Genomic DNA, 26,971 nt, shown 5'->3' on the forward strand with positions numbered 1-26,971 from the left:
TGATTGTGGAACTCGCCTGTGAGATGCACATTTTGTGTTGTAGCCAGTATATGTGTTTGTTAGTTTGTTAGTCTTCAAAACATCAGGGTCGTATTCACAGGGTACCAAACGGAAGAAAACGGACCAAAACAAGGAGGCACTACATTAACTTGTCCAATAAGAAACTCTGCTGCTAGATATTTTCCATGGCAAATGGCTTTCTACGGTATGCACTCATGTATCAACCCAGGTGTTACACAGGTTGTTTGAACTGGTTGTTTTGTTGTACAATAGGAGGCCAGGAATCAGAAGTCAGGGAGGTCACTGACCGAGGAACCCGGAGACGAGCACGATGAGCATAAGAAACGGGGCATCTTCTTCTCTTGGTCCCGGAACCGGAGCTTTGGGAAGGGACCCAAGAAAAAGGACATTGGAGAAATCAACATTGGTGAGCAACTCTCAGTCATAGAATAAGTCATAAGGAGTTAATCCTATGTATTCAATTCAAATACCTGAGGAAACTTCTTGTGTAGGATTTCAATATTGACATAAAGCTTTCTGTCATGCATTATGGTGGTAGGTCTTTGGTCGGGCAATACACAGCACTGCATTGTGTGCTTTACATTTGTTATTTATAGGCAGGAAGTGATGTTGGTAATAAACTGTTCCTTCTCCCTTAATGTGACCTGACTCGACCTCAGCCCCCATTCCTCACTAATCTAAAGCTCTCCACCCTTGTCAGTGACCGCAACCATATACATTCCTCCTGTGGCCCTTCCATCAGATACCTGATGATTAACAATTTTTCAAGTTTAGAAGTCAGTGAGTTTTATGTGTAGTTGTGGTGTGATGATGCATGGATATTAATTGTGGAATGAGTTGTATCCTAACTGTGGCCTCACTGTCCTTCCTCTGTTGGGTAGATTCCTGGGGCAGCAACGGTCGGAGGGAATCACAGGGTTCCTTGTCCTCGGGTGCTAGTCTGGAGCTGGCCACTTCCTGTTCAACGGGCAAAACCGAGGTAAGATCCGGCTGCAAGGCCAGGCCAGGTCACCATGGCAACACGGAACCAAGATAGTTCTGTAGTAGGAGCATCAGTTACACAGATCCTGACTCTGTTAGTTTTGTGGCATGTTTGCAGAAATTCTGCTTGACAAGGGATTTGGGTATACCTTGGTCTGGCTGGTTACAGGTGTTATACTGTATGTTACATGAGTTGAAGGGGTTTCATTTCAAGGTTCAGGCGTTCAATTTTGTTTTTATTATCCCACAGGGAAATTTGGTTTGCAGGCAGGTCGAACATCAAACACTACATACAAAACATAGAGACACTGTTGTGGTTGCAGTTTTAGCTCTTGGTATTTTCTCTTGCTTCCGTTGAGTTCTATCATCTCTGACTATGGTTTGTCATGGTATTCCCATGCAGGGGGACAATCGTCACTCGGTGCCGGTGTGGGAGAGGGTAAGGGAGTGCTCCAAGATCTGCAGCATGACCCTGCCGGACGGCTCGTGTTCCTCTGTGACCCTGCGGCCGGGGGCCACCATTAGGGAGGTTCTCCGGGACCTCTGTCAGAGCCTCCGCATCAACATGGCTGCCGTAGACCTCTTCCTGGTGGGAGGAGAGAAGGTGAGTCAAACTCACGATGGTTCCCAGCACAGTTACTGTTTCCCTTACTGTGCATCTCAATGTGGATGTAGAGCAGGGGTTCTGAAACTTTTTCAGCCTGGGACCCAAATTAGAAATTCTGTGTTTTTCCTGGGACCCAAGCTTAGGAAAATATGCAACTATATATAAATATCAGTACATTTCATTGCCCTTATGCCTAAAACAAATGCAATATAGACAAAAACAAATAACAATGAAATTAAATATCCATTTAAAAATATATTAATGTTTATTTTCCCCCATTAAAAATCTTTCTAGGTTGGAACTGTTGCGGTTAAAATACAATAAATCATTTCAATTCTGAATTGGAATAAACTGACTGATCACATCACACAGATGAATAACAGAACACACACACAGGCTTTGATAGTGCAGCCGTAAGTAACAGTACAGAAGAAAAATGATCAGGCCTACTGTACATCTTACTGTTGAAATTATTGTTGAAAGAAAGTCTAGGCTGGAACTGTTGCTGTTAAAATACAATACATATTTTTTATTCTGAACTGGAATAAACTGATTGATCACATCACACAGATGTAGACCAGAAAACACAGAGAGGTGTGTGGCTGGTTGAAGTTTTCAACAAGCATGTCTATTCTGGGCTCTGTTTTTGACAGTACAACACCGAGGTCATGCTCAGCCTTGAAACTCTTTCTGTACATGTTTTTTAAGTATGTCAGAGTTGAGAAACCTGACTCGCATAGGTATGTGGTGCCAAACTGGACCAGAACATCTACTCCTTTCTCAGTCAGGCAGTTGACCGCTTCCTGCTGTTGATGAGCAACCCAGAAATGTGTGAGTGTTTGCCTCAAAAGGCATCTTGCTTCAATCAGTTTATTCCAGTTCAGAATAAAAATGATTAATTGTATTTTAACAGCAACAGTTTAAGCCTAGACTTGTTTTCAACAATCATTTCTACAGTCAAATGTACAGTAGGCCTGATAATGTTTCATCTTTATCTGTATTATTACTAGGGTTGCACTATCAGTAGCTAGCTTGCTTTGGCTAACGTTAGCTATTAGCTGTGAAACGTTACAAGGCCAGGGGATTGTTTGAAAGAGAAACTCACATCTACTACCATGAGAGAGAGTACTCCCTTATTTCTGCTTATCATCACCTGTTATAAAATGACTACAATGCCTTGCTAGTTGACTTACTTTTCCACATTGAAGCACTGTTTCCTGAAGCATTAAGCCCTGTTCTGAAAGAACTCCCTGGGTTTACCATCCTGCTGTGGATGTTTGGTCAGGATGTGTCGTTTTATTAATTTGTTCATTATGAGAGACTCATTACTACGCACTTCCACACACAAAACACATTGTGGGGACTCCTTGTTATAAGTTTGTATGAAAGACAGAGAAACTCATAGCTGTATATGCGTTTCATGACGATTGAGCTCAGTCAGAACTTGTGGCTAGCATGAGTCCATTTCATGACAGGGGTGAATGATGGCGAGTGGGAATAACAAGTCAGTGGCTTGAACGACAGCACTGCAGCTTGTGGGTCACTGAGTGATCTTCAAGAAACTGCAGAAAAAGATCTGGTAAACTTGCGCAGCTGCCAAACTGAGCAGAGACCACACTGAACAGAGAGCGCAGATGCACTTGGCCAAATCAATTCCAGTAATTAATGAAATAATTATACATTTTCTCTGACACACCGCATTAACAGGTGGGTCGCGACCCATACTTTAAGAAAAGCCAATTTGGAGTGAAATAGTGCAGATCCATTGATGTATTAAGTGGTTAGTTCCACTTAATACACCATGTGACTTACATGATTGTAAGTCACTTTGGATAAAAGCGTCTGCTTAATGCCATACATTATTGTTTTAGTAAGGCATCGCTTCATGGCTTCGTAAGTAGGTTTTCATGTTGTTTTTATTCTTTTTAGCCTTTGGTGCTGGACCAAGACTGCATGACCCTCAGTGCACGGAACCTCAGAATGGAAAAACGCACTCTATTCAGGTAAAATATGCATCTCTACCTCCCTACATCTTTGTCTCCACATCTCTCTCTCTTTCTCTCTCCCATTCCCCCCTTTTTATTCAACAATGTGAACTTTAAAATAACTCTTTGCACCTGCATTCCTCCCAGTAGAATCTGAAGAAAATCATATGATCGTGTTACAGAAAGTATCTGCATATTTATTTTCCCTCTATTTTTAGGTTGGACCTGGTGCCCATTAATCGCTCCGTAGGTTTGAAGGCCAAACCCACCAAACCCGTCACCGAAGTCCTGCGTCCCGTCGTGGCGAAATACGGCCTCCACCTCAAGGATCTGGTGGCCAAAATAGTATGTCGGTGACTGGCTGGGTCGCCTCAATATTTTCTGTTTGCAGCTGTGTGTCCAACCAATCTTCTGTAGAGCATGTAAAAGATGACAATGTCACTGGGTGGAGTCTCATTGGCTTGGAAGAGGGAAGGAACCGCATCCTCTTCAAATGTTGCTGGGTAGTTGGCTCATTCTGACTCAAACGGCCTCTGAAGATACAAAGAGAGAGGGCTATAATTATGAATGACGACACTCCTAAAACATGCAGGGTGAAGGGGAGTAGAAGGACTCCCTTCTCTTCCAAATCCTTGCCAGTTAGTTGGTTTATTTAAAAAAAAAAAAACCATTCTGCACTAACTGTCATTTTTATTCAGACATTTGGAAGTACACAAATAATCATAACATTTCAAACTATATAAATATAAAAATATATACAAATATATATATATACAAAAATAAGACTCATAAATATCAAAAAGAAGTAACAAAGACACAAACAAATTTGTGTTGATTTGACACTCGAGCATCAATACATTACCCATCCCCCAACACTGTCAACCAAGAGTCGAGACTAAACCAATTCACCTTGGTGGTGTGCAGACTGGTTTTATATTATTCTTAATGATTTTGCACAAACCATTTAAAAAATGCAACAATATGTCTGTGAAACTAACTTATTTGGTAGCTTTTCATAGTGTGACTGATTTTACTAATTGCATTAGTACTGTACAACGTTAGAGGTGTGCTATTTGATAGATTCCCCCGCTCCCCCTACCTCGGGCTTCCAGTGGGGAGACCTGAGGTCAACCTGCCCCCTCCCCATCTCGTACTTCTGAGTGGGAGACCTTCCCAGGCAGTAGCCTGCCTAGCTCACAAACTAGAATCAGGGCGCCCACTCCGACAAGGTTAATTGACCCATAGTCCCACACGGTGACATGATATCATTGACGTGATGTGTAAATGAGCGATAGAAAACCACAAATGTCATCATTCCCCAAGAAATTGTGTGGGCGCCCCGTGCCGCCCTGGGCGGCTGCCCATGTCGCCTATACCTACATTTGTTACTGATTACACAGTAAGCTGAAAGCCACATTCAAAATGGAGCGAAGGCATCCATATCTTACACAGTTAATGATAGTACACAGAAGTTGTGACGATACGCTAAAGTAGCAACTTGCTTGTCTGACATGTCAATAAGGCATCATGGTCATGTGATGAAATCGATGGAAACATGCTAATAGGCTAAAATGCTTGCAAACTAACATGCTAAAACACAGAAACGTCGTGCACCTAGTATGTGAGGATGGCTGGGGGTAGTCCGGATGTGGGCAGCTTTTTCCTGCAATCTAGAGCCATAATCATTATGCTTAATTCTATGTCAAAAATATGTATATTTTTCTGCATAGCTAAGCATACCTCTTCAGCTGTCTCTATCCGTGGTGGTTATTTTTTTAAAGAAACTATATATGCTTCTCTGCTCAAATCTGGGTAAAAGATAGAAAGGAGTGTGAGTACATTTAGATATAGCTTGCTTTTCTAAAGTCTACCAACCTTACCAGCAGGCATGCCAGCTAAGATAGACAAGCTAGATACTCTAACTTGATTGATAGCCTGAAATGGCTTCTTGGTAGCTAGTTATGATGTTGGGAGATTGCAAACATATTTGGGCTAGCTAAAGTCAACTCCATAAATTTGCCAAGTGGCTAGTAGTATTACAGAGAAAAAAAAATCAAAAAAATATACACTACATGACTAAATGTATGTAGACATTTAATTTCATTAGTATTAATATGGAATTGGTCACCCTTTTGCTGTTTGAACGGCCTCCACTCTTCTGGGAAGACTTTCTACTAGATGTTGGAACATTGTTGCCGGGACTTGCTTCTATTTAGCCACAAGAGCATTAGTGAGGTTGGGCACTGATGTTGGGGGATTAGGCCTGGCTCGCAGTGGCCATTCCAATTTATCCCAAAGGTGTCCGATGGGGTTGAGGTCAGGGCTCTGTTGAAAGCATAGAATCGTCTAGAATGTCATTGTATGCTGTAGCATTAACATTTCCCTTCACTGGAACTAAGGGACCTAGCCCAAACCATGAAAAACATCCCCAGACCATTATTCCAACTTTTAAAGTTGGCACTATGCATTGGGGCAAGTAGCATTCTCCTGGCATCCACCAAACCCAGATTAGTCCGTTGGACTGCCAGATGGTGAAGCGTGATTCATCACTTCAGAGAACGCGTTTCCACTGCTCCAGAGTCCAATGGCGGCAAGCTTTACACCACTTCAGCTGACGCTTGGCATTGGCGCATGGTGATCTTAGGCTTGTTTGCTGCTGGTCGGCCATGGAAACCCATTTCATGAAGCTCCTGACGATCAGTTATTGTGCTGACGTTGCTTCCAGAGGCAGTTTGGAACTCGGTAGTGAGTGTTGAAATAGAGTACAGACGATTTTTACGCGCTACGCGCTTCAGCAATTGACTATCCAGTTCTGTGAAGTTTTGTGGCCACCACTTCGCAACTGAGCCATTGTCACTCCTTCCCAATAACAGCCCGTACAGTTGACCAGGGCAGCTCTAGCAGGGCATAAATTTGACAAACTGACTTGTTGGAAAGGTGGTGTCCTATGACGATGCCAAGTTGAAAGTCACTGAGCTCTTCAGTAAGGCCATTCTACAGACAATGTTTGTCTATGGAGATTGCATGGCTGTGTACTTGATTTTATACACCTGTCAGCAATGGGTGTGGCTGAAATAGCCGAATCTACTCATTTGAACAGGTGTCCACATACTTTTGTGTATATATCGTGTATATAAACAGGACAAATCTGAGGGGCCATGTGCCCCCTATGAGCATGAAGACTGCTAAAACTTTGTGTTGTGTTTTGACAGAGTGGAGAAACGGAGCCCCTAGACCTGGGGGCGCCCATATCCAGTCTGGACGGCCTGCGTGTGGTATTGGAGAGAGCAGACCCTGTTGCCTCAGGGAAAGGTAAGACAGCCCATCACACCGAACACCAAAACATGCACTAAAACGCAGATGATAGACAGATAATGAAGTAAGCCAACATTCCATCTCAGAGATAACGCCTACAGTGACCTAGCCTGATCCCAGATCTGTTTGTCTTGCCAAGTCCTATGGTCATTGATTTGGCATGACAAACGAACAAACGTTAGTTGGCTATACAGCACAAACACTCAAACCCCCCAAACAGCCACCAAGATAGTGGCTTGAGAAATCCAATCCAATTCCTCCAATGTTGGACTGGTGCTTCAGCCTGTCTGTTTCCAGGAATTCAAACAGCTCTTGTAATCAATGTCCTGTTTTGTCCCCACTGACTTCCAGTGATAAACAAAGATATCAGAGTGATGGAGGACATGTGGGATGATTCATTGGCTCCTATTTACCTCACTGTTGTTTTTTACTCTCTATAGACTCTAAGTCCAAGTCAGGCTCCTTGAAAGCACATCCGCCATCATTGACCACCAAGAGTCTTTCTGCAACAGTAAGGAGACCACCATCACCCTCCTCCTTTTATTCCTGTTTTCACTTTCTCAAGTGTCCTTGAATTTCTAAATGTGCTGTAACTCCCCTGCTATGCTGCTTCTTAACAATTTAATGTCACATAATAATTGCTCAAGTGCTCTACTCTACTTTGTTCCTGGCTCTTTGTCATGTTGTTTCTTCCTTAAATGCTGGCTGTAGCTGACTTGAACCCTGGCTGACCTCCCACTTTATCGTTCAGCCTCCAGGTCACCTTTGTAGTTGCGATCCGACCTTGTCTCCTAGGGATATTACATTCATCTGATTTACTAAGCATAAAAGAAGCGTAAAAAGAAACAACAAGCATCAAAGAGACCACACGCTCGTGTTTTATGGTTGTTTTTTGTGTTTCCTATAGTTAATAACAGGGCACAAGTGCGAACACTTAAGTCAATCTGCCCAGGATGTGTTGTAGTGGTGTTAGTACAGGGCATGCACAACCTCCTCCCTCACCCCCTTAATGGAGTGCGTTGTTATTGTTGCGTCTGCAGGGAGATGACAGGTCATCAGGAAAGGCAAGCGGACCAGATCCGTCGCTCCCTGTGGAAAAGGGAAAGCCGAAAAAGATTAATATAGATGAAGCTGAAGGTAAATCCCCCTCTCTTTCTAACGTTCTGTTGCTTCTCTGAGCTTTGCTTTGCCGCGTCACTAACACCAGCTGTAAAAGAAGCCTTCAACCTTCATGGTTATCTGTCAGTGCAGCTTGGGACTGTGTACTGTGCACGTTAAATGATCTAATCCCCTTTTTATTTGACCTATTTTCTTGTTCTTTGTGAGGGTTTTAGATAGGGTTGCAAAATGATGGTAACTTTCCTTTCTGGAATTTTTTTTGGGGGGAAAGTTACTTGAATTTTGCAACCATATTATTATATATTTTTTCCCCTCTTTTTTTTTTATACCCCTTTTTTCTCCCCAATTTCATGGTGTCCAATTGGTAGTTACAGTCGTGTCTCATCACTGCAACTCCCTTGGGAGAGGCGAAGGTCGAGAGCTGTACGTCCTCCGAAACACAACCCAACCAAGCCGCGCTGCTTCTTGACACAATGCCCACTTAACCCGGAAGCCAGCCGTACCAATGTGTCGGAGAAAACACGTACAACTGGCTACCGTGTCAGCGTGCACTGCGCCCGGCCCGCCACAGGAGTCGCTAGTGCGCGATGGTACAAGGACATCCCGGGCGGCCAAACCCTCCCCTAACCTGGACGACGCTGGGCCAATTGTGCTCCGCCCCATGGTTCTCCCCGCCACGGCCTACAACCCTAGTTAAAGGTATATTAAGTAACTCTACTGCTTTCTCTCTCTTTAGAATTCTTTGAGCTCCTGAGCCGGGCACAGAGCAACCGGAGAAATGACCAGAGAGGCCTCCTGAACAAAGAGGACCTGGAGTTACCTGACTTCCTGCGGTTAACCTCAGGCCCCCCCTCCACTGCCTCCCTAGACATGGCCTGCTCCACACCCACCTCCATCAAACAAGGCCAGGGGCCTGGCAGGGAGAACGGGGTTGGCGGTGCCCCTGCCCGCGGCCCCCTCAACGCCAGCCTGCGCTCTGAGAGCCTGGACTCCTCCCTCAGCAGCACCAACGGACACCCCCATCCAGCTGCGGGGCGCCGGGCGCTTCTACCCCCAACCCGCCTCCCCGTCCCCCCCTTCAGCGCCGCCCTCTCACCCATCCCCCGCCCCTCGGAGTCTAGAGGCCCGGCCCTCAGGACACTGGAGGAAGACACCCACGCTGACCTGACCCTGGTGGGCGAGGGAGACATCACCAGCCCCAACAGCACCTTGTTGGCCCCTGCGCTGCTGTCCCATGAGGGCAGCCTGCCCGAGGGCAACTTCCTCCCTCCTTCGCCATGCGCCAACTCCTTCCATGATGGTGGTGGGAATGGCCAGTCAAGCTCAGGTATTTCCCCAGTGTGACTATGCATAAGTGTGTTGGTGTGCGTGTGCGTGTATGTGTTTGTGTGTGTGTGAGAGTGTGTGATTGTGTGTGTGTCTGAGGGTGACCTGACCTCCAACGACAACTCCTTTTATACTGACTTCAATGCACTTTATTTACAACTGAAAATGTATTCTCTCTCAGTAGTACCCCAGTCATTTTTACCCCTTTGAATATTTTCTAATGAACATAGATAGCATTGTTTATGTGGACACTTTCAATAGTAAGTTCCGCTCAATTGTAAATAGTGATGTATATATTTGAAATGAATGACCTTTATATTCACACACCACTGAACTGATGGGTTTTACAACTTAACTGAGACTTGAGGTGAAAGTAAATGTTAAAATGTCATATTGTTGTACCACAGAGGTTATATGAGGATGCAGGTGGATAAAAACTTGTTTCATAATGCCTACATATTGTAATGCTGTAATACTCAACATGACAGTTGTCATTACAATACATGAAAAATAGACATACTATAATTTGACAGCAACCAATTGTAGTGAGCTACAATTACCATGCAAGTGTGAAATGTTTGATTGATTGATTCAAATAGAGAACCTGGAATAGATTTCAATGAGTCACAGCCTTTCATGTCAATAAAATGCTCAATGCCGGCATTATGAATGTATAATTGGAGTACGGTCCTAAACCCAGTACATAGCTACAGACAAGATCAAACGTAACCAAAGCATAATTGTTTTCTAAAAAGATGATCATGATTGTTCTTACCTGCCTGTACTTTTTTTAAACCGAAAAGCTGTATTTACTTTCATCCCATCCTCCAATGCAATTCAACAATTTTGCTCAGATTTTTTCCTGGTAATACATAGAAGGAAAACTGAACCAGTTTCTTCACAAGATGTTGGTAATTATAGAGTCCTTGATGAAACAAATGATCCTTTTGAAATGAACGGTATCATTGTTGAATTGCGTGTCACACTGTCTGGAAATATCCTCTCTCTCTGTAGATGCCTGTTGTAGATGATCATGACAATTAATTCTGTATCTGTGCTTGATTAGATCTAATAAATGTTAGACCTGGAATCACATCATCTGTCTTTTTACACGTTTGTGATCTCAAATTCAGTTACCACTCCATGCCTCTTCTTCTCCAACTTCCCCTAACACTACATACATCTCTTTCATTTAGTTTGTCTTCCACCTCCTCCCCGACCTGTGCTTGCATGGTAGCTGCTTTGTCTCTGCGCTTCTGGGAAGCTTGTGGCATCTGTGTCAGAGTAATTCTGACTTGTTTGTGTGTAGTTCTGATTGTTGTGTCTGTGTGAGAGGTCATTCGGTAGCGTTTGTGTTGTTTGTGTGTAATTCTGCCTGTTTTGTCTTTCTTGTTTTAGTCTGTCTTTCTAAGGGATTGAATCATGTCTGTAACTTTCCCATAATTCCTAGGTTTTCCAGAACTCCCAGTTGTAAGACTCCCAGCTTTCCGGCTTCTTCCTTCCTGATTCCAGGAATCTTCCAACCAGGATTTCTGGAAAAGCTGAGAATTTTGGGAATGTTACTGGAATTTTGCAACACTAGACTTTTTATTGCTTTCACTAATGTACCTCAGCAAATGCATAATGCTTTCTCTATGAGCAGTGAAGAGCTGTATCAGTCCTGAACATGGGGATTTCCTTGTCCATACCCCCTTACCAACTGGTCAGTTTCTAGTTCTCCACTACGTAGTAAGTCGGGTTGATAGTCACGGTGAGCCTGATAAGTTTGTGAATGCAGTCAACTAACTCCCGATAAGTGCAGTTTTACAATTTTCAATTAAATTACAAATTTGATTGAGTGCACTCTACCACAACAGTCCCAAGCTGTTGCATTTATCTGGAGTCAAAACAGAATGAACAGTTGATTGTGGTGGGCAGGGCATCCATCATAATCAACAACATTATCCGTCACAGTTATTTATTGTTGTCACAAGACAACCAGTTTAGCTGTGTGATTCCACTGTAGTCTTGTCTCACCTGTGTTCAAAAGCCATATTAGAGTAATAACAACACACTTTGATGTCCCAACTTAAAAGGAAGCCTTATCCAGCTGTGCTGTTTGAAGATCTGTACAGCTAAAAAAGGACTTAAGAGATGGCTAGAATTCAAGTTTTGTTTTACATGGACTATTTTAAGTACTGTCTCCAACAGCATTTGTTTTGTTTTACTTTCGCTTGATTGAGCTTGTCTGGCGCAATGGAACCAATGGAATAGTCCCCAAAGTGCAAACCCTGTCCATTTAGCACTCCAGGCAGGCTCAATCAATCGCTGACAGTATTTGAAAGAAAACTAATTCTATTTGAACCCAGTCCTGCAGCTTCGAGGATGGATTACTTCAAAGTATACAGAGGCCATCACTCAGGTGGACACAATGCGTCTAGCCCTGACTTTTTCTCAATAGCTCTGTCAATAGATAAATGTACTGTGATATCTATACACAAGTCGATATGAGAGGTTAGTATAAGCCTCGCAGTGAGTTTCTCTCTGCTCTTCTGTTCTGGTTGCTAAGCGCATCAGCCTGTCCCTTCCACTTTGGGAACCATGGTAACGTGTCCTACTTGCATGAGTTGACTGTTTTGCTGCAGAGAGAAACTATTGCTCGCTCTCTCTCTACATCTGAAAGGAAACATTTTTCTGTCACGTTATCATGGTCGTGTAATTAAAAACCTTGAACCCTTAAAGAGGACAAACTGACACAGCAGCCTGTGGTCTATGTTCCCTTGGGTTTACTTAGAGGAGTGGAACGGAGTTCCCCTCCACCTTGAGTTAGTGGTTAATGAACTAATTAAGTTAAGGATGAAAAAGCTAGCGATTCTTAGCCTGGTCCCAGATCTGTTTGTGCCTACTCCATTGCTGTCAGTCAAGCCTAACATGTATGCATGACAATGAGTGTGACAGGGAGTTGGCCTGATGGCATCAACAGACTGGCACTCAGACTTAGTGGTTCTGGGGTCAGCTCCTATAGGATATGCCAATTCAATCCCTGACTACAACGTTAATGTAAACTCATGTTGAAAACAAAACACTGGTCTGCTAGGGTCACTCCACCTGATGTGAAATAACAACCAATATGCCCTTATGAGTGTGATGTGTTGAGATTAATTTACCATTTTAATATCTAAAAGATATCAGCTGTTATCTATTTTAATGATTGTTTTTGCTTTCCGTGTAAAATCAAATGATGGTTGTGCGCCTGGTCAGATAATCATGTATTGCTAATTGCTTTCTAATTAATGCTTTAGTCCACCAGAGGGCGACAGTATATAGTTAAACTGTTGTTCCACTACCATGCATTGCATCAACGTCATCTGCCATACTGGGGAATTTGAGGATAAGGCCAAGCCTGTTCCACTTTCTAGTAATAGCAAAGAACCAATACATAAATACATAAAATTAGACTTCCTCCCATTTCTCGTTGCCCGTGTTTGGGATATCCTGTTTTCACTGTATTTATCATATCAAGTGCAGGTTTATAGTATTAGGCTTTGTGATGTCATCGCCCATATCTGGAATTTAGAAAAGCTTTTATACTTTAAAGTGCAATCGACCACTTAGGCACAAGGTTAGGCTTAGTATCCACCCCAATGCAGCTACTTCTTAACAACAAAATGAAAATGTAATACCCAGAAAATAAACACAATTAGCTTACACTGATTCAGAATTCTTGCCTGAGGGATCTAGTGATCCTTTAGCCTCACGTTATATCTCACTGTCTTCTCCATCTGTCTGAATGACACACCTGAATGCTGGCTACAGCTGACCCTGAATCAGTCTTATCATCCATCTGGCAGAAACTAGGGGGCCTTGTGGCTGATCTCAGCTAGCCTTAGTGAGCTGTGCAGCTGGTTCTGTTTCAAACTGGCCCTGGGGAGAAATGGTCTGTCTAGGCGAGTCTGGTGCCATGGCCCATTGACGGACAAGAACCCGACAGTCAGCCAGCACAGGCTCATGTTACGAACAGTGCCAAGACAGAAATTATACCTCTCAACTCAAATAGGCCTACTGTAATGAGAGAATGTTTATTCCAGACCACTTCGATCGTGTCTTAGGAATGTATTCACACCACTTGACTTTTTCCACTCTTTGTTGTGTTACAAAGTGGGATTAAAATGCATTTAATGCATTCCTGCTACTCCTGTTATTATCTATGCATAGTCTACCTACATGTACATATTACCTCAATTACCTCAACTAACCGGTGCCTCGGCACATTGACTCTGTACCGGTACCCCCTGTATATAGCCTCGCTATTGTTATTTTACTGCTTCTCTTTCATTATTTGTTACTTTTATTTCTTATTCGTAATTTTTTTAAACTGCATTGTTGGTTAGGGCTTGTAAGTAAGCATTTTACTGTAAGGTCTAGCTAGACCTGTTGTATTCGGCACATGTGACAAATACATTTTGATTTGATTTAATTGTACAATATTTGCACATTATTCTGTTAGTGAACCAGGCGAGGCAGTCATTAGAGGAACCAAGGCTGTTGAGTCTGCCGATAAGAATACTGTGATTGACAGAGTCGAAAGCCTTGGCCAGGTCGATGAAGATGGCTGCACAGTACTGTCTTTTATCGATGGCGGTTATGATAGATACCTTGAGCGTGGGGGGGCTTGGGCCAGTTGCTGCGGGGGTGCAGAGCTGTTGGCCGTAGTTGGTGGTAGCCAGGTGGAAAGCATGGCCAGCCGTAGGGGAATGCTTATTGAAATTCTTGATTATCGTTGGTGACAGTGTTTCCTAGCCTCAGTGCAGTGGGCAGCTGGGAGGAGGTGCTCTTATTCTTCATGGACTTTACAGTGTCCCAAAACCTTTTGGAATTAGTGCTGCAGGATGCAACTTTCTGTTTGAAAAAGCTAGCCTTACCTTTCCTAACTGACTGTGTATATTGGTTCCTGACTTCACTGAAAAGTTGCATATCGCGGGGACTATTCGATGCTAGTGCAGTACGCCACAGGATGTTTTTGTGCTGGTCAAGGGCAGTCAAGTCTGGAGTGAACCAAGGGCTATATCTGTTCTTAGTTCAACATTTTTTGAAAGGGGCATGCTTATTTAAGACGGTGAGGAAAGCACTTTTAAAGAACAACCAGGCATCCTCTACTAACGGGATGAGGTCAATATCCTTTCAGGATACCCGGGCCAGGTCGATTAGAAAGGCCTACCCATAACAGATGCAGGCAATGAGGCAGTGATTGCTGAGATCCTGGTTGAAAACAGCAGAAGTGTGTTTAGAGGGCAAGTTGGTCAAGATGATATCTATGAGGGTGCCCATGTTTATGGATTTGGGGTTGTATCTGGTAGGTTTCTTGATAATTTGTGTGAGATTGAGGGCATCTAGCTTAGATTATAGGATGGCCAGGGTGTTAAGCATATCCCAGTTTAGGTCACCTAACAGTACAAACTCTGATGATAGATGGGGGGCAATCAATTCACATATGGTGTCCAGGGCACAGCTGGGAGCTGAGGGGGGTCTATAACAAGTGGCAACAGTGAGGACTTATTTTTGGAGAGATGGATTTTTAAAAGTAGAAGCTCAAACTTTTCGGGAATAGACCTGGATAGTATGACAGAACTCTGCAGGCTATCTCTACAGTAGATTGAAACTCCGCCCTCTAAAGCAGTTTTATCTTGACGGAAAATGTTGTAATTGGGGATGGAAATTTCAGAATTTATAGTGGCCTTCCTATGCCAGGATTTAGACACGGCTAGGACATCAGGGTTGGCGGAGTGTGCTAAAGCAGTGAATATAGCAAACTTAGAGAGGAGGCTTCTAATGTTAACATGCATGAACCCAAGGCTTTTACGGTTACAGTCAAGTCAACAAATGAGAGAGCCTGGGGACACACAGGGTCTGGGTTAACCTCTACATCTCCAGAGGAACAGAGGAGTAGGACGAGGGTACGGCTAAAGGCTATAAGAACTGGTCATCTAGTGCGTTGGAAACAGAGAATAAAAGGAGCAGATTTCTGGGCATGGTAGGATAGATTCAGGGCATAATGTACAGACAAGGTTATGATAGGGTGCGAGTACAGTGGAGGTAAACCTAGGCATTGAGTGATGATGAGAGAGGTTGCATCTCTGGAGGCACCAGTTAAGCTAGGTGCGGTCTCCGCATGTGTAGGGGGTGGGACAAAGGAGCTATCTGAGGCATGTTGAGCGGGACTAGGGGCTCCGCAGTAAAATAAAACAATGAGAGCTACCCTAAACAACAGTATACAAGGCATATTGACATTAGAGAGAGGCATAAAGCCATCACAGGTGTTGATTGGGAGAACTAAGGCAACAACGGGTAAACAGCTAAGACAACAGCAACGGGTAAATGGCGACGAATGGGCAGATAGGGTCAGAACACAGGGCCTGAGTTTGAGGCTGGGGCCGCAAGAAACAAAATTAAGTACTGTGTTAATGAACAGTCCAGCAGGCATCAGCTGTGTAGCCATGTGATCATAGGGTTCAATGAGCAGCAATAGATGGGGAGCCGTTCGGTAGTCGTTACTATGCTAAGTGAGAGGGAGACACGGCATTCAGAAAAGCTAGCGGGCCGGGGATAGCAAATGGGTCTTCACCGACATCCACAACGCAGAGGCCGGTTGAGAGCACATCGGCCGAATTACGTCAGCAGACCAGCAGACCAGTCGTGATGGATTGGCGGGGCTCCGTGTCGATAAAGGGTCCAGGCCAATTGGCAAGAGAGGTATTGTAGTTGGTGTACTTCGTTTGCTAGCCGGGAGATGGGCCTAGCTTGACGCTAACTGGTGCTTGCTTCTGGACAAGGGCGTTAGCCACAATAGCCACTCGGTAGCAGCTAGCTAGCTGTGATGATCCGGTGTAATGGTACAGAGCTTGCGGCAGGAATCTGGTGATGTAGTGGAAAAAAGCAGTCAGATATGCTCAGGGCTGATATCGCACTGTGCAGACTGGCAGGTATTATCCGGGCTATCTGGGCTAAAGTGGCTGGTGTCTGAGATAAAGGTAAAGACCGCTAGCAGTGGCTAACAGTGACTAAATAGCTAGTAGCTAATTAGCTGGCTAACTTCTGATGGCTAGCTTCTGATGGAGGTTCCAGTTCTAAGGTCGAAAAAAATTCAAATCCGTATCACATTGGGTGAGGCGGGTTGCAGGAAGGTATATTTAATAAAAAAAATGGAAAAAGAGATTGAAATATATTGAAATGTATACAAAAAAACCAAGAAAAAAATATTTACAAGGGGCAAAAACAAACAAGTCTTACTGCTACGCCATCTTGGATCTATAAGGATTGTGGAGGAATAAGTATTGTGGATATAAGTATTGTGGAGGAATAATACATTATGGCCCTTGCTCTTGCAATACAATTTTTTTTCTTTCTTTGTATTAGATTTTACCATATCTAATGTGTAATATTCTCCTACATTCCTTTAACATTTCCACAAACTTCAAAGTGTTTCCTTTCAAATGGTACCAAGAAGATGCTTCAGGGCCTGAGCTACAGGCAATTAGATTTGGGTATGCCATTTTAGGCGAAACTTGAAAAAAGGGGTCCAATCCGTCAAAATCTTTCAAGCTCTGAAGATGGTTGTTGATCATTGCTAGACTGACATTTTCAAGTCTTACCATAGATTTTCAAGTCGATTTAAGTCAAAACTGTAACTAGGCCAATCAGGAACATTCAATGTCGTCTTGCTTAGCAACTCCTGTGTATATTTGGCCTTGTGCTGAAAGGTGAATTTGTCTCCCAGTGTTGGAAAGCAGACTGAACCAGGTTTTTCTCTAGGATTTTGCCTCTGCTTAGCTCTATTCTGTTTATTTTTATCCTAAAAAATGACAAGCATACCCATAACATGATGCAGCCACTACCATGCTTGAAATTATGAAGAGTGGTACTCTATGATGTGCTATATTGCTTTGTGCTTTGTATTCAGGACTTAAAGTTAATTTCTTTCCCACATTTGTTTGTAGTTTTACTTTAGTGGCTTATTGCAAACAGGATGCATCTTTTGGAATATTTGTATTCTGTACAGGCTTCCTTTTTTCACTCTGTCAATTAGGTTAGTATTGTGGAGTAACTGCAATGCTGTTGATCCATCCTCAGTTTTCTATCACAGCCATTAAACTCTGCAACTGTTTAAAAGTCACTATTGGCTTCATGGTGAAATCCCTGAGCGCTTTCCTTTCTCTCTGGCAACTGAGTAAGAAGGACGCCTGTATCTTTGTAGTGAGTGGGTGTATTGATACACCATCCAAAGTGTAATAAATAACTTCACCATGCTCAAAGGGATATTAAATGTCTGCTTTTTTATTTATAGCCATCTACCAATAGGTGCCCTTCGCTGTGAGGCATTGGAAAACCTCCTTGATCGTTATGGTTGAATCTGTGTTTGAATTTCACTGCTCAACTGAGGGACCTTAGAATTTTCTGAATGCGTCTGTTACGATCTACTAGGTGTGGTGGGTGGAATCAGGCGCAGAGAGCAGGGTTCAGTCGTTTTCCTCAGATTTATTCCCCAGCGCAACAAAAACAGTCACGCCAACACACAGGGCGTAAATACGTTGCTAGTCCAAAACAACAACAGGACTAAACAGTCCGGAGAATAAATACAATAATAAATCACACCAACAAAACACAGAGTAACAAAAACAAGCCCGCACAAATACCCAGCGGGCCTAGTGCCCTTAAATACCCTACAAACAAATCCTAATACAAAACAGGTGTACCCAATTAACCAATAACCCAAAACAAACGGAAAGGGAATCGATGGCAGCTAATAGGCCGGCGACGACGACCGCCGAGCACCGCCCGAACAGGAAGAGGCACCAACCTCGGCGAGGTTCGTGACAGTACCCCCCCCCTGACGCGCGGCTCCCGCAGCGCGCCGACCCCGGCCTCGAGGACGACCCGGAGGACGAGGCGCAGGACGATCCGGGTGGAGGCGATGGAAATCCCTCAAGAGGGAAGGATCTAAAATGTCCCTCCCCGGTACCCAGCACCTCTCCTCCGGACCGTACCCCTCCCAGTCCACGAGGTACTGCAGGCCCCTCACCCGGCGTCTCGAGTCCAGAATAGCTCGTACTGTGTACGCCGGGGACCCCTCGATGTCCAGAGGGGGTGGAGGGACCTCCGGTACCTCACTGTCTTGTAGGGGACCAGCTACCACCGGCCTGAGGAGAGACACATGAAACGAGGGGTTAATACGATAATAAGAGGGAAGTTGCAATCTATAACACACCTCGTTTATCCTCCTCAGGACTTTAAATGGCCCCACACACTGCGGCCCCAGCTTCCGGCAGGGCAGGCGGAGGGACAGGTTTCGGGTCGAGAGCCAGACCCTGTCCCCTGGTGCGAACACCGGGGCCTCACTGCGGTGGCGGTCAGCGTCTCTCTTCTGCCGTTCACTGGCCTGCCTGAGAGAATCCTGGACTGCCCGCCAGGTCTCTCTAGAGCGCTGTACCCACTCCTCCACCGCAGGAGCCTCGGTCTGACTCTGATGCCACGGAGCCAGGACCGGCTGGTAACCCAGTACACATTCGAATGGCGACATATTCGTGGACGAATGCCGAAGAGAATTCTGGGCTAACTCTGCCCATGGGACGTACCTTGCCCATTCTCCTGGCCGGTCCTGGCAATACGACCTCAGAAACCTGCCCACTTCCTGGTTTACTCTCTCCACCTGCCCATTACTTTCGGGGTGATAACCAGAGGTAAGGCTGACCGAGATCCCCAGACGCTCCATAAACGCCTTCCAAACCCGAGATGTGAACTGGGGACCCCGATCGGAGACGATATCCTCTGGGACCCCATAGTGCCGGAAGACGTGGGTAAAAAGAGCCTCTGCAGTCTGTAGGGCCGTAGGGAGACCAGGCAATGGAAGGAGACGGCAGGACTTAGAGAACCGATCCACAACGACCAGAACGGTAGTGTTCCCCTGAGAAGGGGGAAGATCAGTAAGGAAATCTACCGAGAGATGGGACCATGGCCGTTGTGGAATCGGGAGGGGCTGTAACTTCCCTCTAGGAAGGTGCCTAGGAGCCTTACTCTGGGCGCATACCGAACAGGAAGAGACATAGAGCCTCACATCCCTAGCTAAGGTGGGCCACCAGTATTTCCCTCTAAGACCCCGCACTGTCCTATCGATCCCCGGATGACCCGCAGACGGTAGTGTGTGAGCCCACCGAATCAACTTATCACGAACACCAAGCGGTACGTAACTTCTGCCAGTCGGACACTGTGCAGGCGCAGGTTCAACCCTCAACGCCCGCTCGATGTCCGCGTCCACCTCCCATACCACTGGGGCCACCAGCCGAGAAGCAGGAAGGATGGGAGTGGGTTCGATAGACCGGTCCTCAGTGTCATAGAGACGGGACAGCGCGTCGGCCTTAGTGTTGAGGGAACCTGGTCTGTAAGAGATCGTAAATCTAAAACGTGTAAAGAACATGGCCCACCTAGCCTGGCGCGGATTCAGTCTCCTCGCTGCACGAATATACTCCAGATTACGGTGATCAGTCCAGATGAGAAAAGGGTGTTTAGCCCCCTCTAGCCAGTGTCTCCACACCTTCAGGGCCTTTACCATAGCTAGTAACTCCCGGACCCCCACATCATAGTTCCGCTCTGCCGGACCCAGCTTCTTAGAAAAGAAAGCGCAGGGACGGAGCTTCGGTGGCGTACCCGAGCGCTGAGACAGCACGGCTCCAACCCCAGCCTCGGACGCATCCACCTCCACTATGAATGCTAACGAAGGGTCCGGATGCGCCAACACGGGAGCCCCAGTGAACAGTGCCTTCAACTGGTTGAAGGCTCCATCAGCCTCTGCTGACCACCGCAAACGCACCGGCCCTCCCTTCAGCAGTGAGGTAATGGGCGCCGCTACTTGACCAAAACCCCGGATAAACCTCCGGTAGTAATTGGCAAACCCTAAAAACCGCTGCACCTCCTTTACCGTGGTCGGAGTCGGCCAATTACGCACGGCATTAACGCGGTCACACTCCATCATCATCCCCGAGCTGGAAATGCGATAACCCAGGAAGGAAACGGCTGGTTTGGAAAACACACATTTCTCAGCCTTGACGTATAGGTCATGCTCCAGCAGTCGCCCAAGAACCTTGCGCACCAGGGAAACATGCGCGGCGCGTGTGGCAGAATAAATCAAGATGTCATCAATATAGACTACCACACCCTGCCCGTGCAAGTCCCTGAGAATCTCATCTACAAAGGATTGAAAGACGGCTGGAGCATTTTTCAACCCATACGGCATGACGAGGTACTCATAGTGGCCTGATGTGGTACTAAACGCTGTTTTCCACTCGTCTCCTCCCCGAATACGCACCAGATTATACGCGCTCCTGAGGTCCAGTTTTGTGAAGAAACGCGCTCCGTGGAATGATTCCACCGCCGTAGCGATGAGAGGTAGCGGATAACTAAAACCCACTGTGATCGAATTGAGACCTCGATAATCAATGCACGGACGCAGACCTCCCTCCTTTTTCCTCACAAAAAAGAAACTCGAGGAGACGGGTGACATGGAGGGCCGAATGTACCCCTGTCTCAGAGCTTCCGTGACATATGTTTCCATAGCCAGCGTCTCCTCCTGTGACAGTGGGTACACATGACTCCGGGGAAGTGCAGCGTTCTCCAGGAGGTTTATCACGCAATCCCACCGTCGATGGGGTGGTAATTTGGTCGCTTTCCTCTTACTAAAAGCGATAGCCAAATCGGCATATTCTGGGGGAATGCGCACGGTGGAAACCTGGTCTGGACTCTCCACCGTCGTGGCACCGATGGAAACTCCTAAACACCTCTCTGAACACTCGTCTGACCACCCCTTAAGAGCCCCCTGTTTCCAGGAAATAAGGGGATTGTGAATAGCCAGCCAGGGAACCCCCAACACCACCGGAAACCCAGGTGAATCAATAAGGTAGAAACTGATCCTCTCCCTATGATTCCCCTGCGTTACCATGTCCAGCGGAATCGTGGCCTCCCTGACCAGCCCTGACCCTAGCGGTCGGCTATCTAAGGAGTGCACGGGGACAGGTGGGTCTATCTGCACTAACGGAATACCCAATTTACGGGCGAGTCCACGATCCATAAAGCTCACAGCTGCGCCTGAATCGACTAGCGCCTTATGCTGAAGAGAGGGGAAAAATGCAGGGAAAAAAATTAACAAAAACATGTGACCAACAGGGAGCTCTGGGTGAGTTTGGTGCTTACTCACCTGGGGTGGCCGAGGAGCGCTCTGCCGACCATCTCGACTCCCAGAGGGACTCCTCCAACACCGGTCCGAAGTGTGTCCTCTCTGTCCACAATAGGAGCAGGAGGAGCCCCCTCTGATCCCCCTAGATGCAGCTCCTCCCAACTCCATCGGAGTGGGAGTGGGAGAGCTGGACGGTGGAATTAACAGGACCCCTTCTGAACGCCCGCGGGCAGCTAGCAGGTTGTCCAATCGAATAGACATGTCTATTAGTTCATCCAGGGAGAGAGTTGTGTCCCTGCAAGCCAGCTCCCGGCGGACGTCCTCCCGGAGACTACACCGGTAATGGTCCATCAGGGCCCTGTCATTCCACCCAGCACCAGCAGCTAGGGTCCTAAACTCCAACGCGAAGTCCTGCGCGCTCCTCGTCTCCTGTCTGAGGTGGAACAGTCGCTCACCCGCTGCTTTACCCTCTGGTGGATGATCGAACACTGCTCGGAAACGGCGAGTGAACTCCAGGTAGTTGTCCCGAGCTGAGTCTGGACTGTTCCAGACTGCATTAGCCCAGTCCAGGGCCCTGCCCGTTAAACAGGAGACGAGGAGGCTCACACTCTCCTCACCCGAGGGAGCCGGACGCACGGTAGCCAGGTAGAGCTCCAGCTGGAGCAAAAATCCCTGGCACCCAGCAGCCGCTCCATCGTACTCCCTCGGGGGGGAGAGACGTAGTGCGCCGGACCCAGAGGACGATGTAGGTGGAGTAGGTGGTGTCGGGAGTGGGGGAGCTGGGGTAGATGTCGGGAGACCACTCCTCTCCCATCGTTCCATCCTCTCCATCATCTGGTCCATCGCGGTACCAATCCGATGGAGGACAGCTGTATGGTGATGAACGCGCTCCTCCATAGTGGGGAGAGGAGTGGTCGCTGCTCCTGCTGACTCCATTTCAGGTGGTGCGGGCTTCTGTTACGATCTACTAGGTGTGGTGGGTGGAATCAGGCGCAGAGAGCAGGGTTCAGTCGTTTTCCTCAGATTTATTCCCCAGCGCAACAAAAACAGTCACGCCAACACACAGGGCGTAAATACGTTGCTAGTCCAAAACAACAACAGGACTAAACAGTCCGGAGAATAAATACAATAATAAATCACACCAACAAAACACAGAGTAACAAAAACAAGCCCGCACAAATACCCAGCGGGCCTAGTGCCCTTAAATACCCTACAAACAAATCCTAATACAAAACAGGTGTACCCAATTAACCAATAACCCAAAACAAACGGAAAGGGAATCGATGGCAGCTAATAGGCCGGCGACGACGACCGCCGAGCACCGCCCGAACAGGAAGAGGCACCAACCTCGGCGAGGTTCGTGACAGCGTCGGGTACAGAGATGAGGTGGTCATTCAAAAATCATGTTAAACACTATTATTGCACACAGAGTGTGTCGTTGCAATTTATGTGACTTGTTATTAAGTAAATTGTTACTCCTGAACTTATTTAGGCTTGCCATAACAAAGGGGCTCAATACTTATTGACTGAAGACATTTCAGCTTTTCATTTTTAATTAATTTGTAAAAATGTCTAAAGATATAATTCCACTTTGACGTTATTGTCACGACTTCCACCGAAGGTGGCTCCCCTACCTGTTCGGGCGGCGCTCGGTCTACTAGCTGCCACCGTTCCCCTTTTCCTTTTCTGTTCTCTGTTAGTCTAGGTTGGTTGCGTGTTATGTTCACTGTCTGTATGTTCACCTGTTGTTTTTGGCGTTACTTTTGGATACCGTAATAAAGTTCAGTTTCCACATTATCCTCTGCTCTCTGCGATTGACTCCGCACCCACCACTCCTGGCTGTGTGACAGAAGCCCGCACCATATCCATGGAGTCAGCAGGAGCAGCTGCACCTCCTCTCCCATCCATGGAGGAGCGTGTCCTCCATCATACGACCATTCTCCACCGAATTGGGTCAGCAATGGATCAAATGATGGAGAGAATGGACAGATGTGAGAGGAGTGGTCTCCCTACCTCACCCCCAGCTCCTCCTCCACCTGCTCAACCTACTCCTCTGGCGGTGTCCGGATCCAGTGCTCTTCGTCTGGCGCTCCCCAGGGAGTATGATGGAACGGCGGCTGGGTGCCAGGGGTTCTTGCCAAAGCTTGAGCTGTACCTGGTTACCGTTCGTACGACTCCCTCTGGTGAGGTGAGCGTGAGCGTCCTCGTCTCCTGTCTGACGGGTCGAGCCCTGGAGTGGGCCAATGCAGTGTGGAATGGCCCAGACTCTGCGAGGGACCACTACCAAGAGTTCACCCGCCGGTTCTGGGCTGTGTTCAACCACCCACCAGAGGGCCGAGAAGCGGGTGAACGGCTGTTTCACCTTAGACAGGAGACGAGGAGTGCGCAGGACTTTGCGCTGGAGTTTCGGACCTTGGCCGCTGGAGCGGGGTGGAACGACAGGGCCCTGATAGACCACGATCGATGTAGCCTCTGGGCGGATGTCCACAGGGAGCTAGCTTGTCGGGACGCCACCCTCTCCCTCGATTAACTCATTGACATGTTGATCCGACTGGGCAACCTGCTGAATGCCCACAGGCGTCCAGAACGGGCCCTGTTAGTTCCACCTCCTGGCCCTCCCACTCCAATCCCTATGGAGTTAGGGGGGGCCGCATCGAGGGCGACCGGAGGCTCCTCCTGCACCAGTTGTGGTCGGAGAGGACACACTGCCAATCGGTGCTGGAGGAGCTCGCCTGGGAGTTGAGAGGGCAGGCAGAGCACTTCTCGGTCACCCCAGGTGAGTCAGCACCAGACTCACCCAGAGCTCCCTGTTGGTCACATGTTTTTACTAATTTCTTTAATTTCTTTCTCTTTTTTACTAGTTTTCTCCCTCTCTCCAGCATAAGGCGCTAGTCGATTCAGGCGCAGCTGGGAACTTTATGAATCGTGGACTCGCGTTGAGGCTAGGGATTCCACTGGTGCCGCTAGATCAACCCTCCCCGTGCACTCCTTAGATAGCCGACCATTAGGGTCAGGGCTGGTCAGGGAGGCCACGGTTCCACTGGACATGGTAACGCAGGGGGATCATAAGGAGTGGATTAGTCTCTTCCTTATTGATTCACCTGCGTTTCCAGTGGTGCTGGGGATTCCCTGGCTGGCTAATCACAATCCTGAGATTTCATGGAAACAGGGGGCTCTCCAAGGGTGGTCAGAGGAGTGTTCAGGTAGGTGCAGAGGAGTTTCCATCGGTGCAACGACGGTGGAGAGTCCAGACCAGGTTTCCACTGTGCGCATTCCCTCTGAATATGCCGATTTGGCTATCGCTTTCTGTAAAATGAAGGTGACCCAATTACCACCTCATCGACAAGGGGATTGCACGATAAACCTCCTGGTAAACACTGCACTTCCCAGGAGTCACGTGTACCCGTTGTCCCAGGAGGAGACAGTGGCTATGGAGACATATGTCACTGAATCTCTGGGACAGGGGTACATTCGGCCCTCCACGTCACCCGTCTCTTCGAGTTTCTTTTTTGTGAAGAAAAAGGAGGGAGGTCTGCGTCCGTGCATTGATTATAGAGGTCTAAATTCCATCACAGTGGGGTTTAGTTACCCACTACCTCTCATCGCTGCGGTGGTGGAATCATTTCACGGAGGGCGTTTTTTTTCTCACAAAACTGGACCTTTGGAGTGCGTATAATTTGGTGCGTATCCGGGAAGGAGATGAGTGGAAGATCGCGTTTCGTACCACATCTGGCCATTATGAGTACCTCGTCATGCCGTATGGGTTGAAGAATGCTCCAGCCGTCTTTCAATCTTTCGTAGACAAGATTCTCCGAGACCTGCACGGGCAGGGTGTGGTGGTGTATATCGATGATATACTGATCTATTCTGTCTCTGGTGCGTAAAGTACTTGGGCGACTGCTGGAGCATGACCTGTATGTCAAGGCTGAGAAATGTGTTCTCCAAACAAGCCGTTTCCTTCCTGGGTTATCGCATTTCCACCTCTGGGGTGTGACCGCGTTACAGCCGTGCGTAATTGGCCGACTCCGACCACGGTAAAGGAGGTGCAGTGGTTTTTAGGGTTTGACAATTACTACCGGAGGTTTATCCGGGGTTTTGGTCAGGTGGCTGCTCCCATTACTTCACTGCTGAAGGGGGGGCTGGCGCGTTTGCTGTGGTCAGCGGAGGCGGACAGAGCCTTCAGTTGTCTGAAGGAGCTGTTCACCGACGCTCCCATGCTGGCTCATCCGGACCACTCTTTGGCATTCATAGTGGAGGTGGACGCGTCCGAGGCTGGGGTTGGAGCCGTGCTGTAACAGAGCTCGGAACGCCACCGAAGCTCCGCCCCTACGCTTTCTTTTCGAGGAAGCTCGGTCCAGCAGAGCGGAACTATGTTGTGGGGGACCGGGAGTTGTTAGCTGTGGTAAAAGCTCTGAAGGTGTGGAGACATTGGCTTGAGGGGGCCAAGCACCCTTTCCTCATCTGGACCGACCATCGTAATCTGGAGTAAATCCGGGCAGCGAGGAGATTGAATCCGCGTCGGGCAAGGTGGGCCATGTTTTTTTTTACCAGATTTTGGTTCACAATCTCCTATAGGACAGGCTCCCTTAAAACTAAGGCCGACACACTGTCCCGTCTCTATGACACCGAGGAGCAGTCCATCGATCCTACTCCCATCCTTCCAGATTCATGTCTGGTAGCACCGGTGGTATGGGAGGTGGACGCGGAAATCGACCGGGCGTTACGGTTGGAACCTGCACCTCCTCAGTGTCCAGCGGGTGTAACAGTACGTGCCGCTTGGTGTTCGTGATCGTTTAATTCGATGGGCCCATACGCTACCCTCTTCGGATCATCCTGGTATTGAGAGGACAGTGTGGGGTCTTTGGGGAAGGTACTGGTGGCCCACTTTAGCCAAGGACGTGAGGTTTTATGTCTCCTCCTGCTCGGTGTGCGCTCAGAGCAAGGCTCCTAGACACCTGCCTAGAGGGAAGTTACAGCCCCTCCCCGCTCCACAACGGCCGTGGTCGCCGACCTTCCCCCGTCTCAGGGGAACACCACGATCCTGGTTGTTGTGGATCGGTTTTCTAAGTCCTGCCATCTCATCCCGTTGCCCGGTCTCCCTACGGCCCTACGGACTGAGGAGGCCCTGTTTACCCACGTCTTCCGGCATTACGGGGTGCCTGAGGACATCGTTTCGGGGTCCCCAGTTCACGTCCAGAGTTTGGAGGGCGTTTATGGAGCATCTGGGGGTGTTCGCACCGGGGGACCGGGTCTGGCTCTCGACCCAAAACTTGCCCCTCTGCCTGCCCTGCCGGAAGCTGGGGCCGCAGTGTGTGGGGCCATTTAAAGTCCTGAGGAGGATAAACAAGGTGTGTTATAGGTTACAGCTTCCTTCTTACTATCGTATTAACCCCTCGTTTCATGTGTCTCTCCTCAGGC

The 26,971-nt window shown here is 47.3% G+C and overlaps 1 protein-coding gene across 4 annotated transcripts in view; it reads left to right on the forward strand.

Moving 5' to 3' along the window:
• The window catches only part of LOC110531788 (regulator of G-protein signaling 12), a 79,327-nt gene that overhangs the window by 48,428 nt on the left and 3,928 nt on the right, over positions 1 to 26,971 (forward strand). For 3 of the 4 annotated variants that reach the window (XM_036987656.1, XM_036987657.1, XM_036987655.1), the window contains exons 9-17: positions 274 to 427; positions 903 to 1,000; positions 1,406 to 1,606; positions 3,539 to 3,612; positions 3,813 to 3,939; positions 6,807 to 6,906; positions 7,350 to 7,420; positions 7,950 to 8,046; positions 8,765 to 9,355. In XM_036987656.1, the coding sequence (XP_036843551.1) occupies positions 274 to 427; positions 903 to 1,000; positions 1,406 to 1,606; positions 3,539 to 3,612; positions 3,813 to 3,939; positions 6,807 to 6,906; positions 7,350 to 7,420; positions 7,950 to 8,046; positions 8,765 to 9,355 (1,513 nt within the window). Of the gene's footprint in view, positions 1 to 273; positions 428 to 902; positions 1,001 to 1,405; positions 1,607 to 3,538; positions 3,613 to 3,812; positions 3,940 to 6,806; positions 6,907 to 7,349; positions 7,421 to 7,949; positions 8,047 to 8,764; positions 10,450 to 26,971 lie in introns of those variants that run through there. The other variant, XM_036987658.1, reaches the window with a different exon arrangement.

The sequence above is a fragment of the Oncorhynchus mykiss genome, chromosome 9 (assembly GCF_013265735.2).
Source record: "Oncorhynchus mykiss isolate Arlee chromosome 9, USDA_OmykA_1.1, whole genome shotgun sequence".
NCBI classification, from domain to species: domain Eukaryota; kingdom Metazoa; phylum Chordata; class Actinopteri; order Salmoniformes; family Salmonidae; genus Oncorhynchus; species Oncorhynchus mykiss.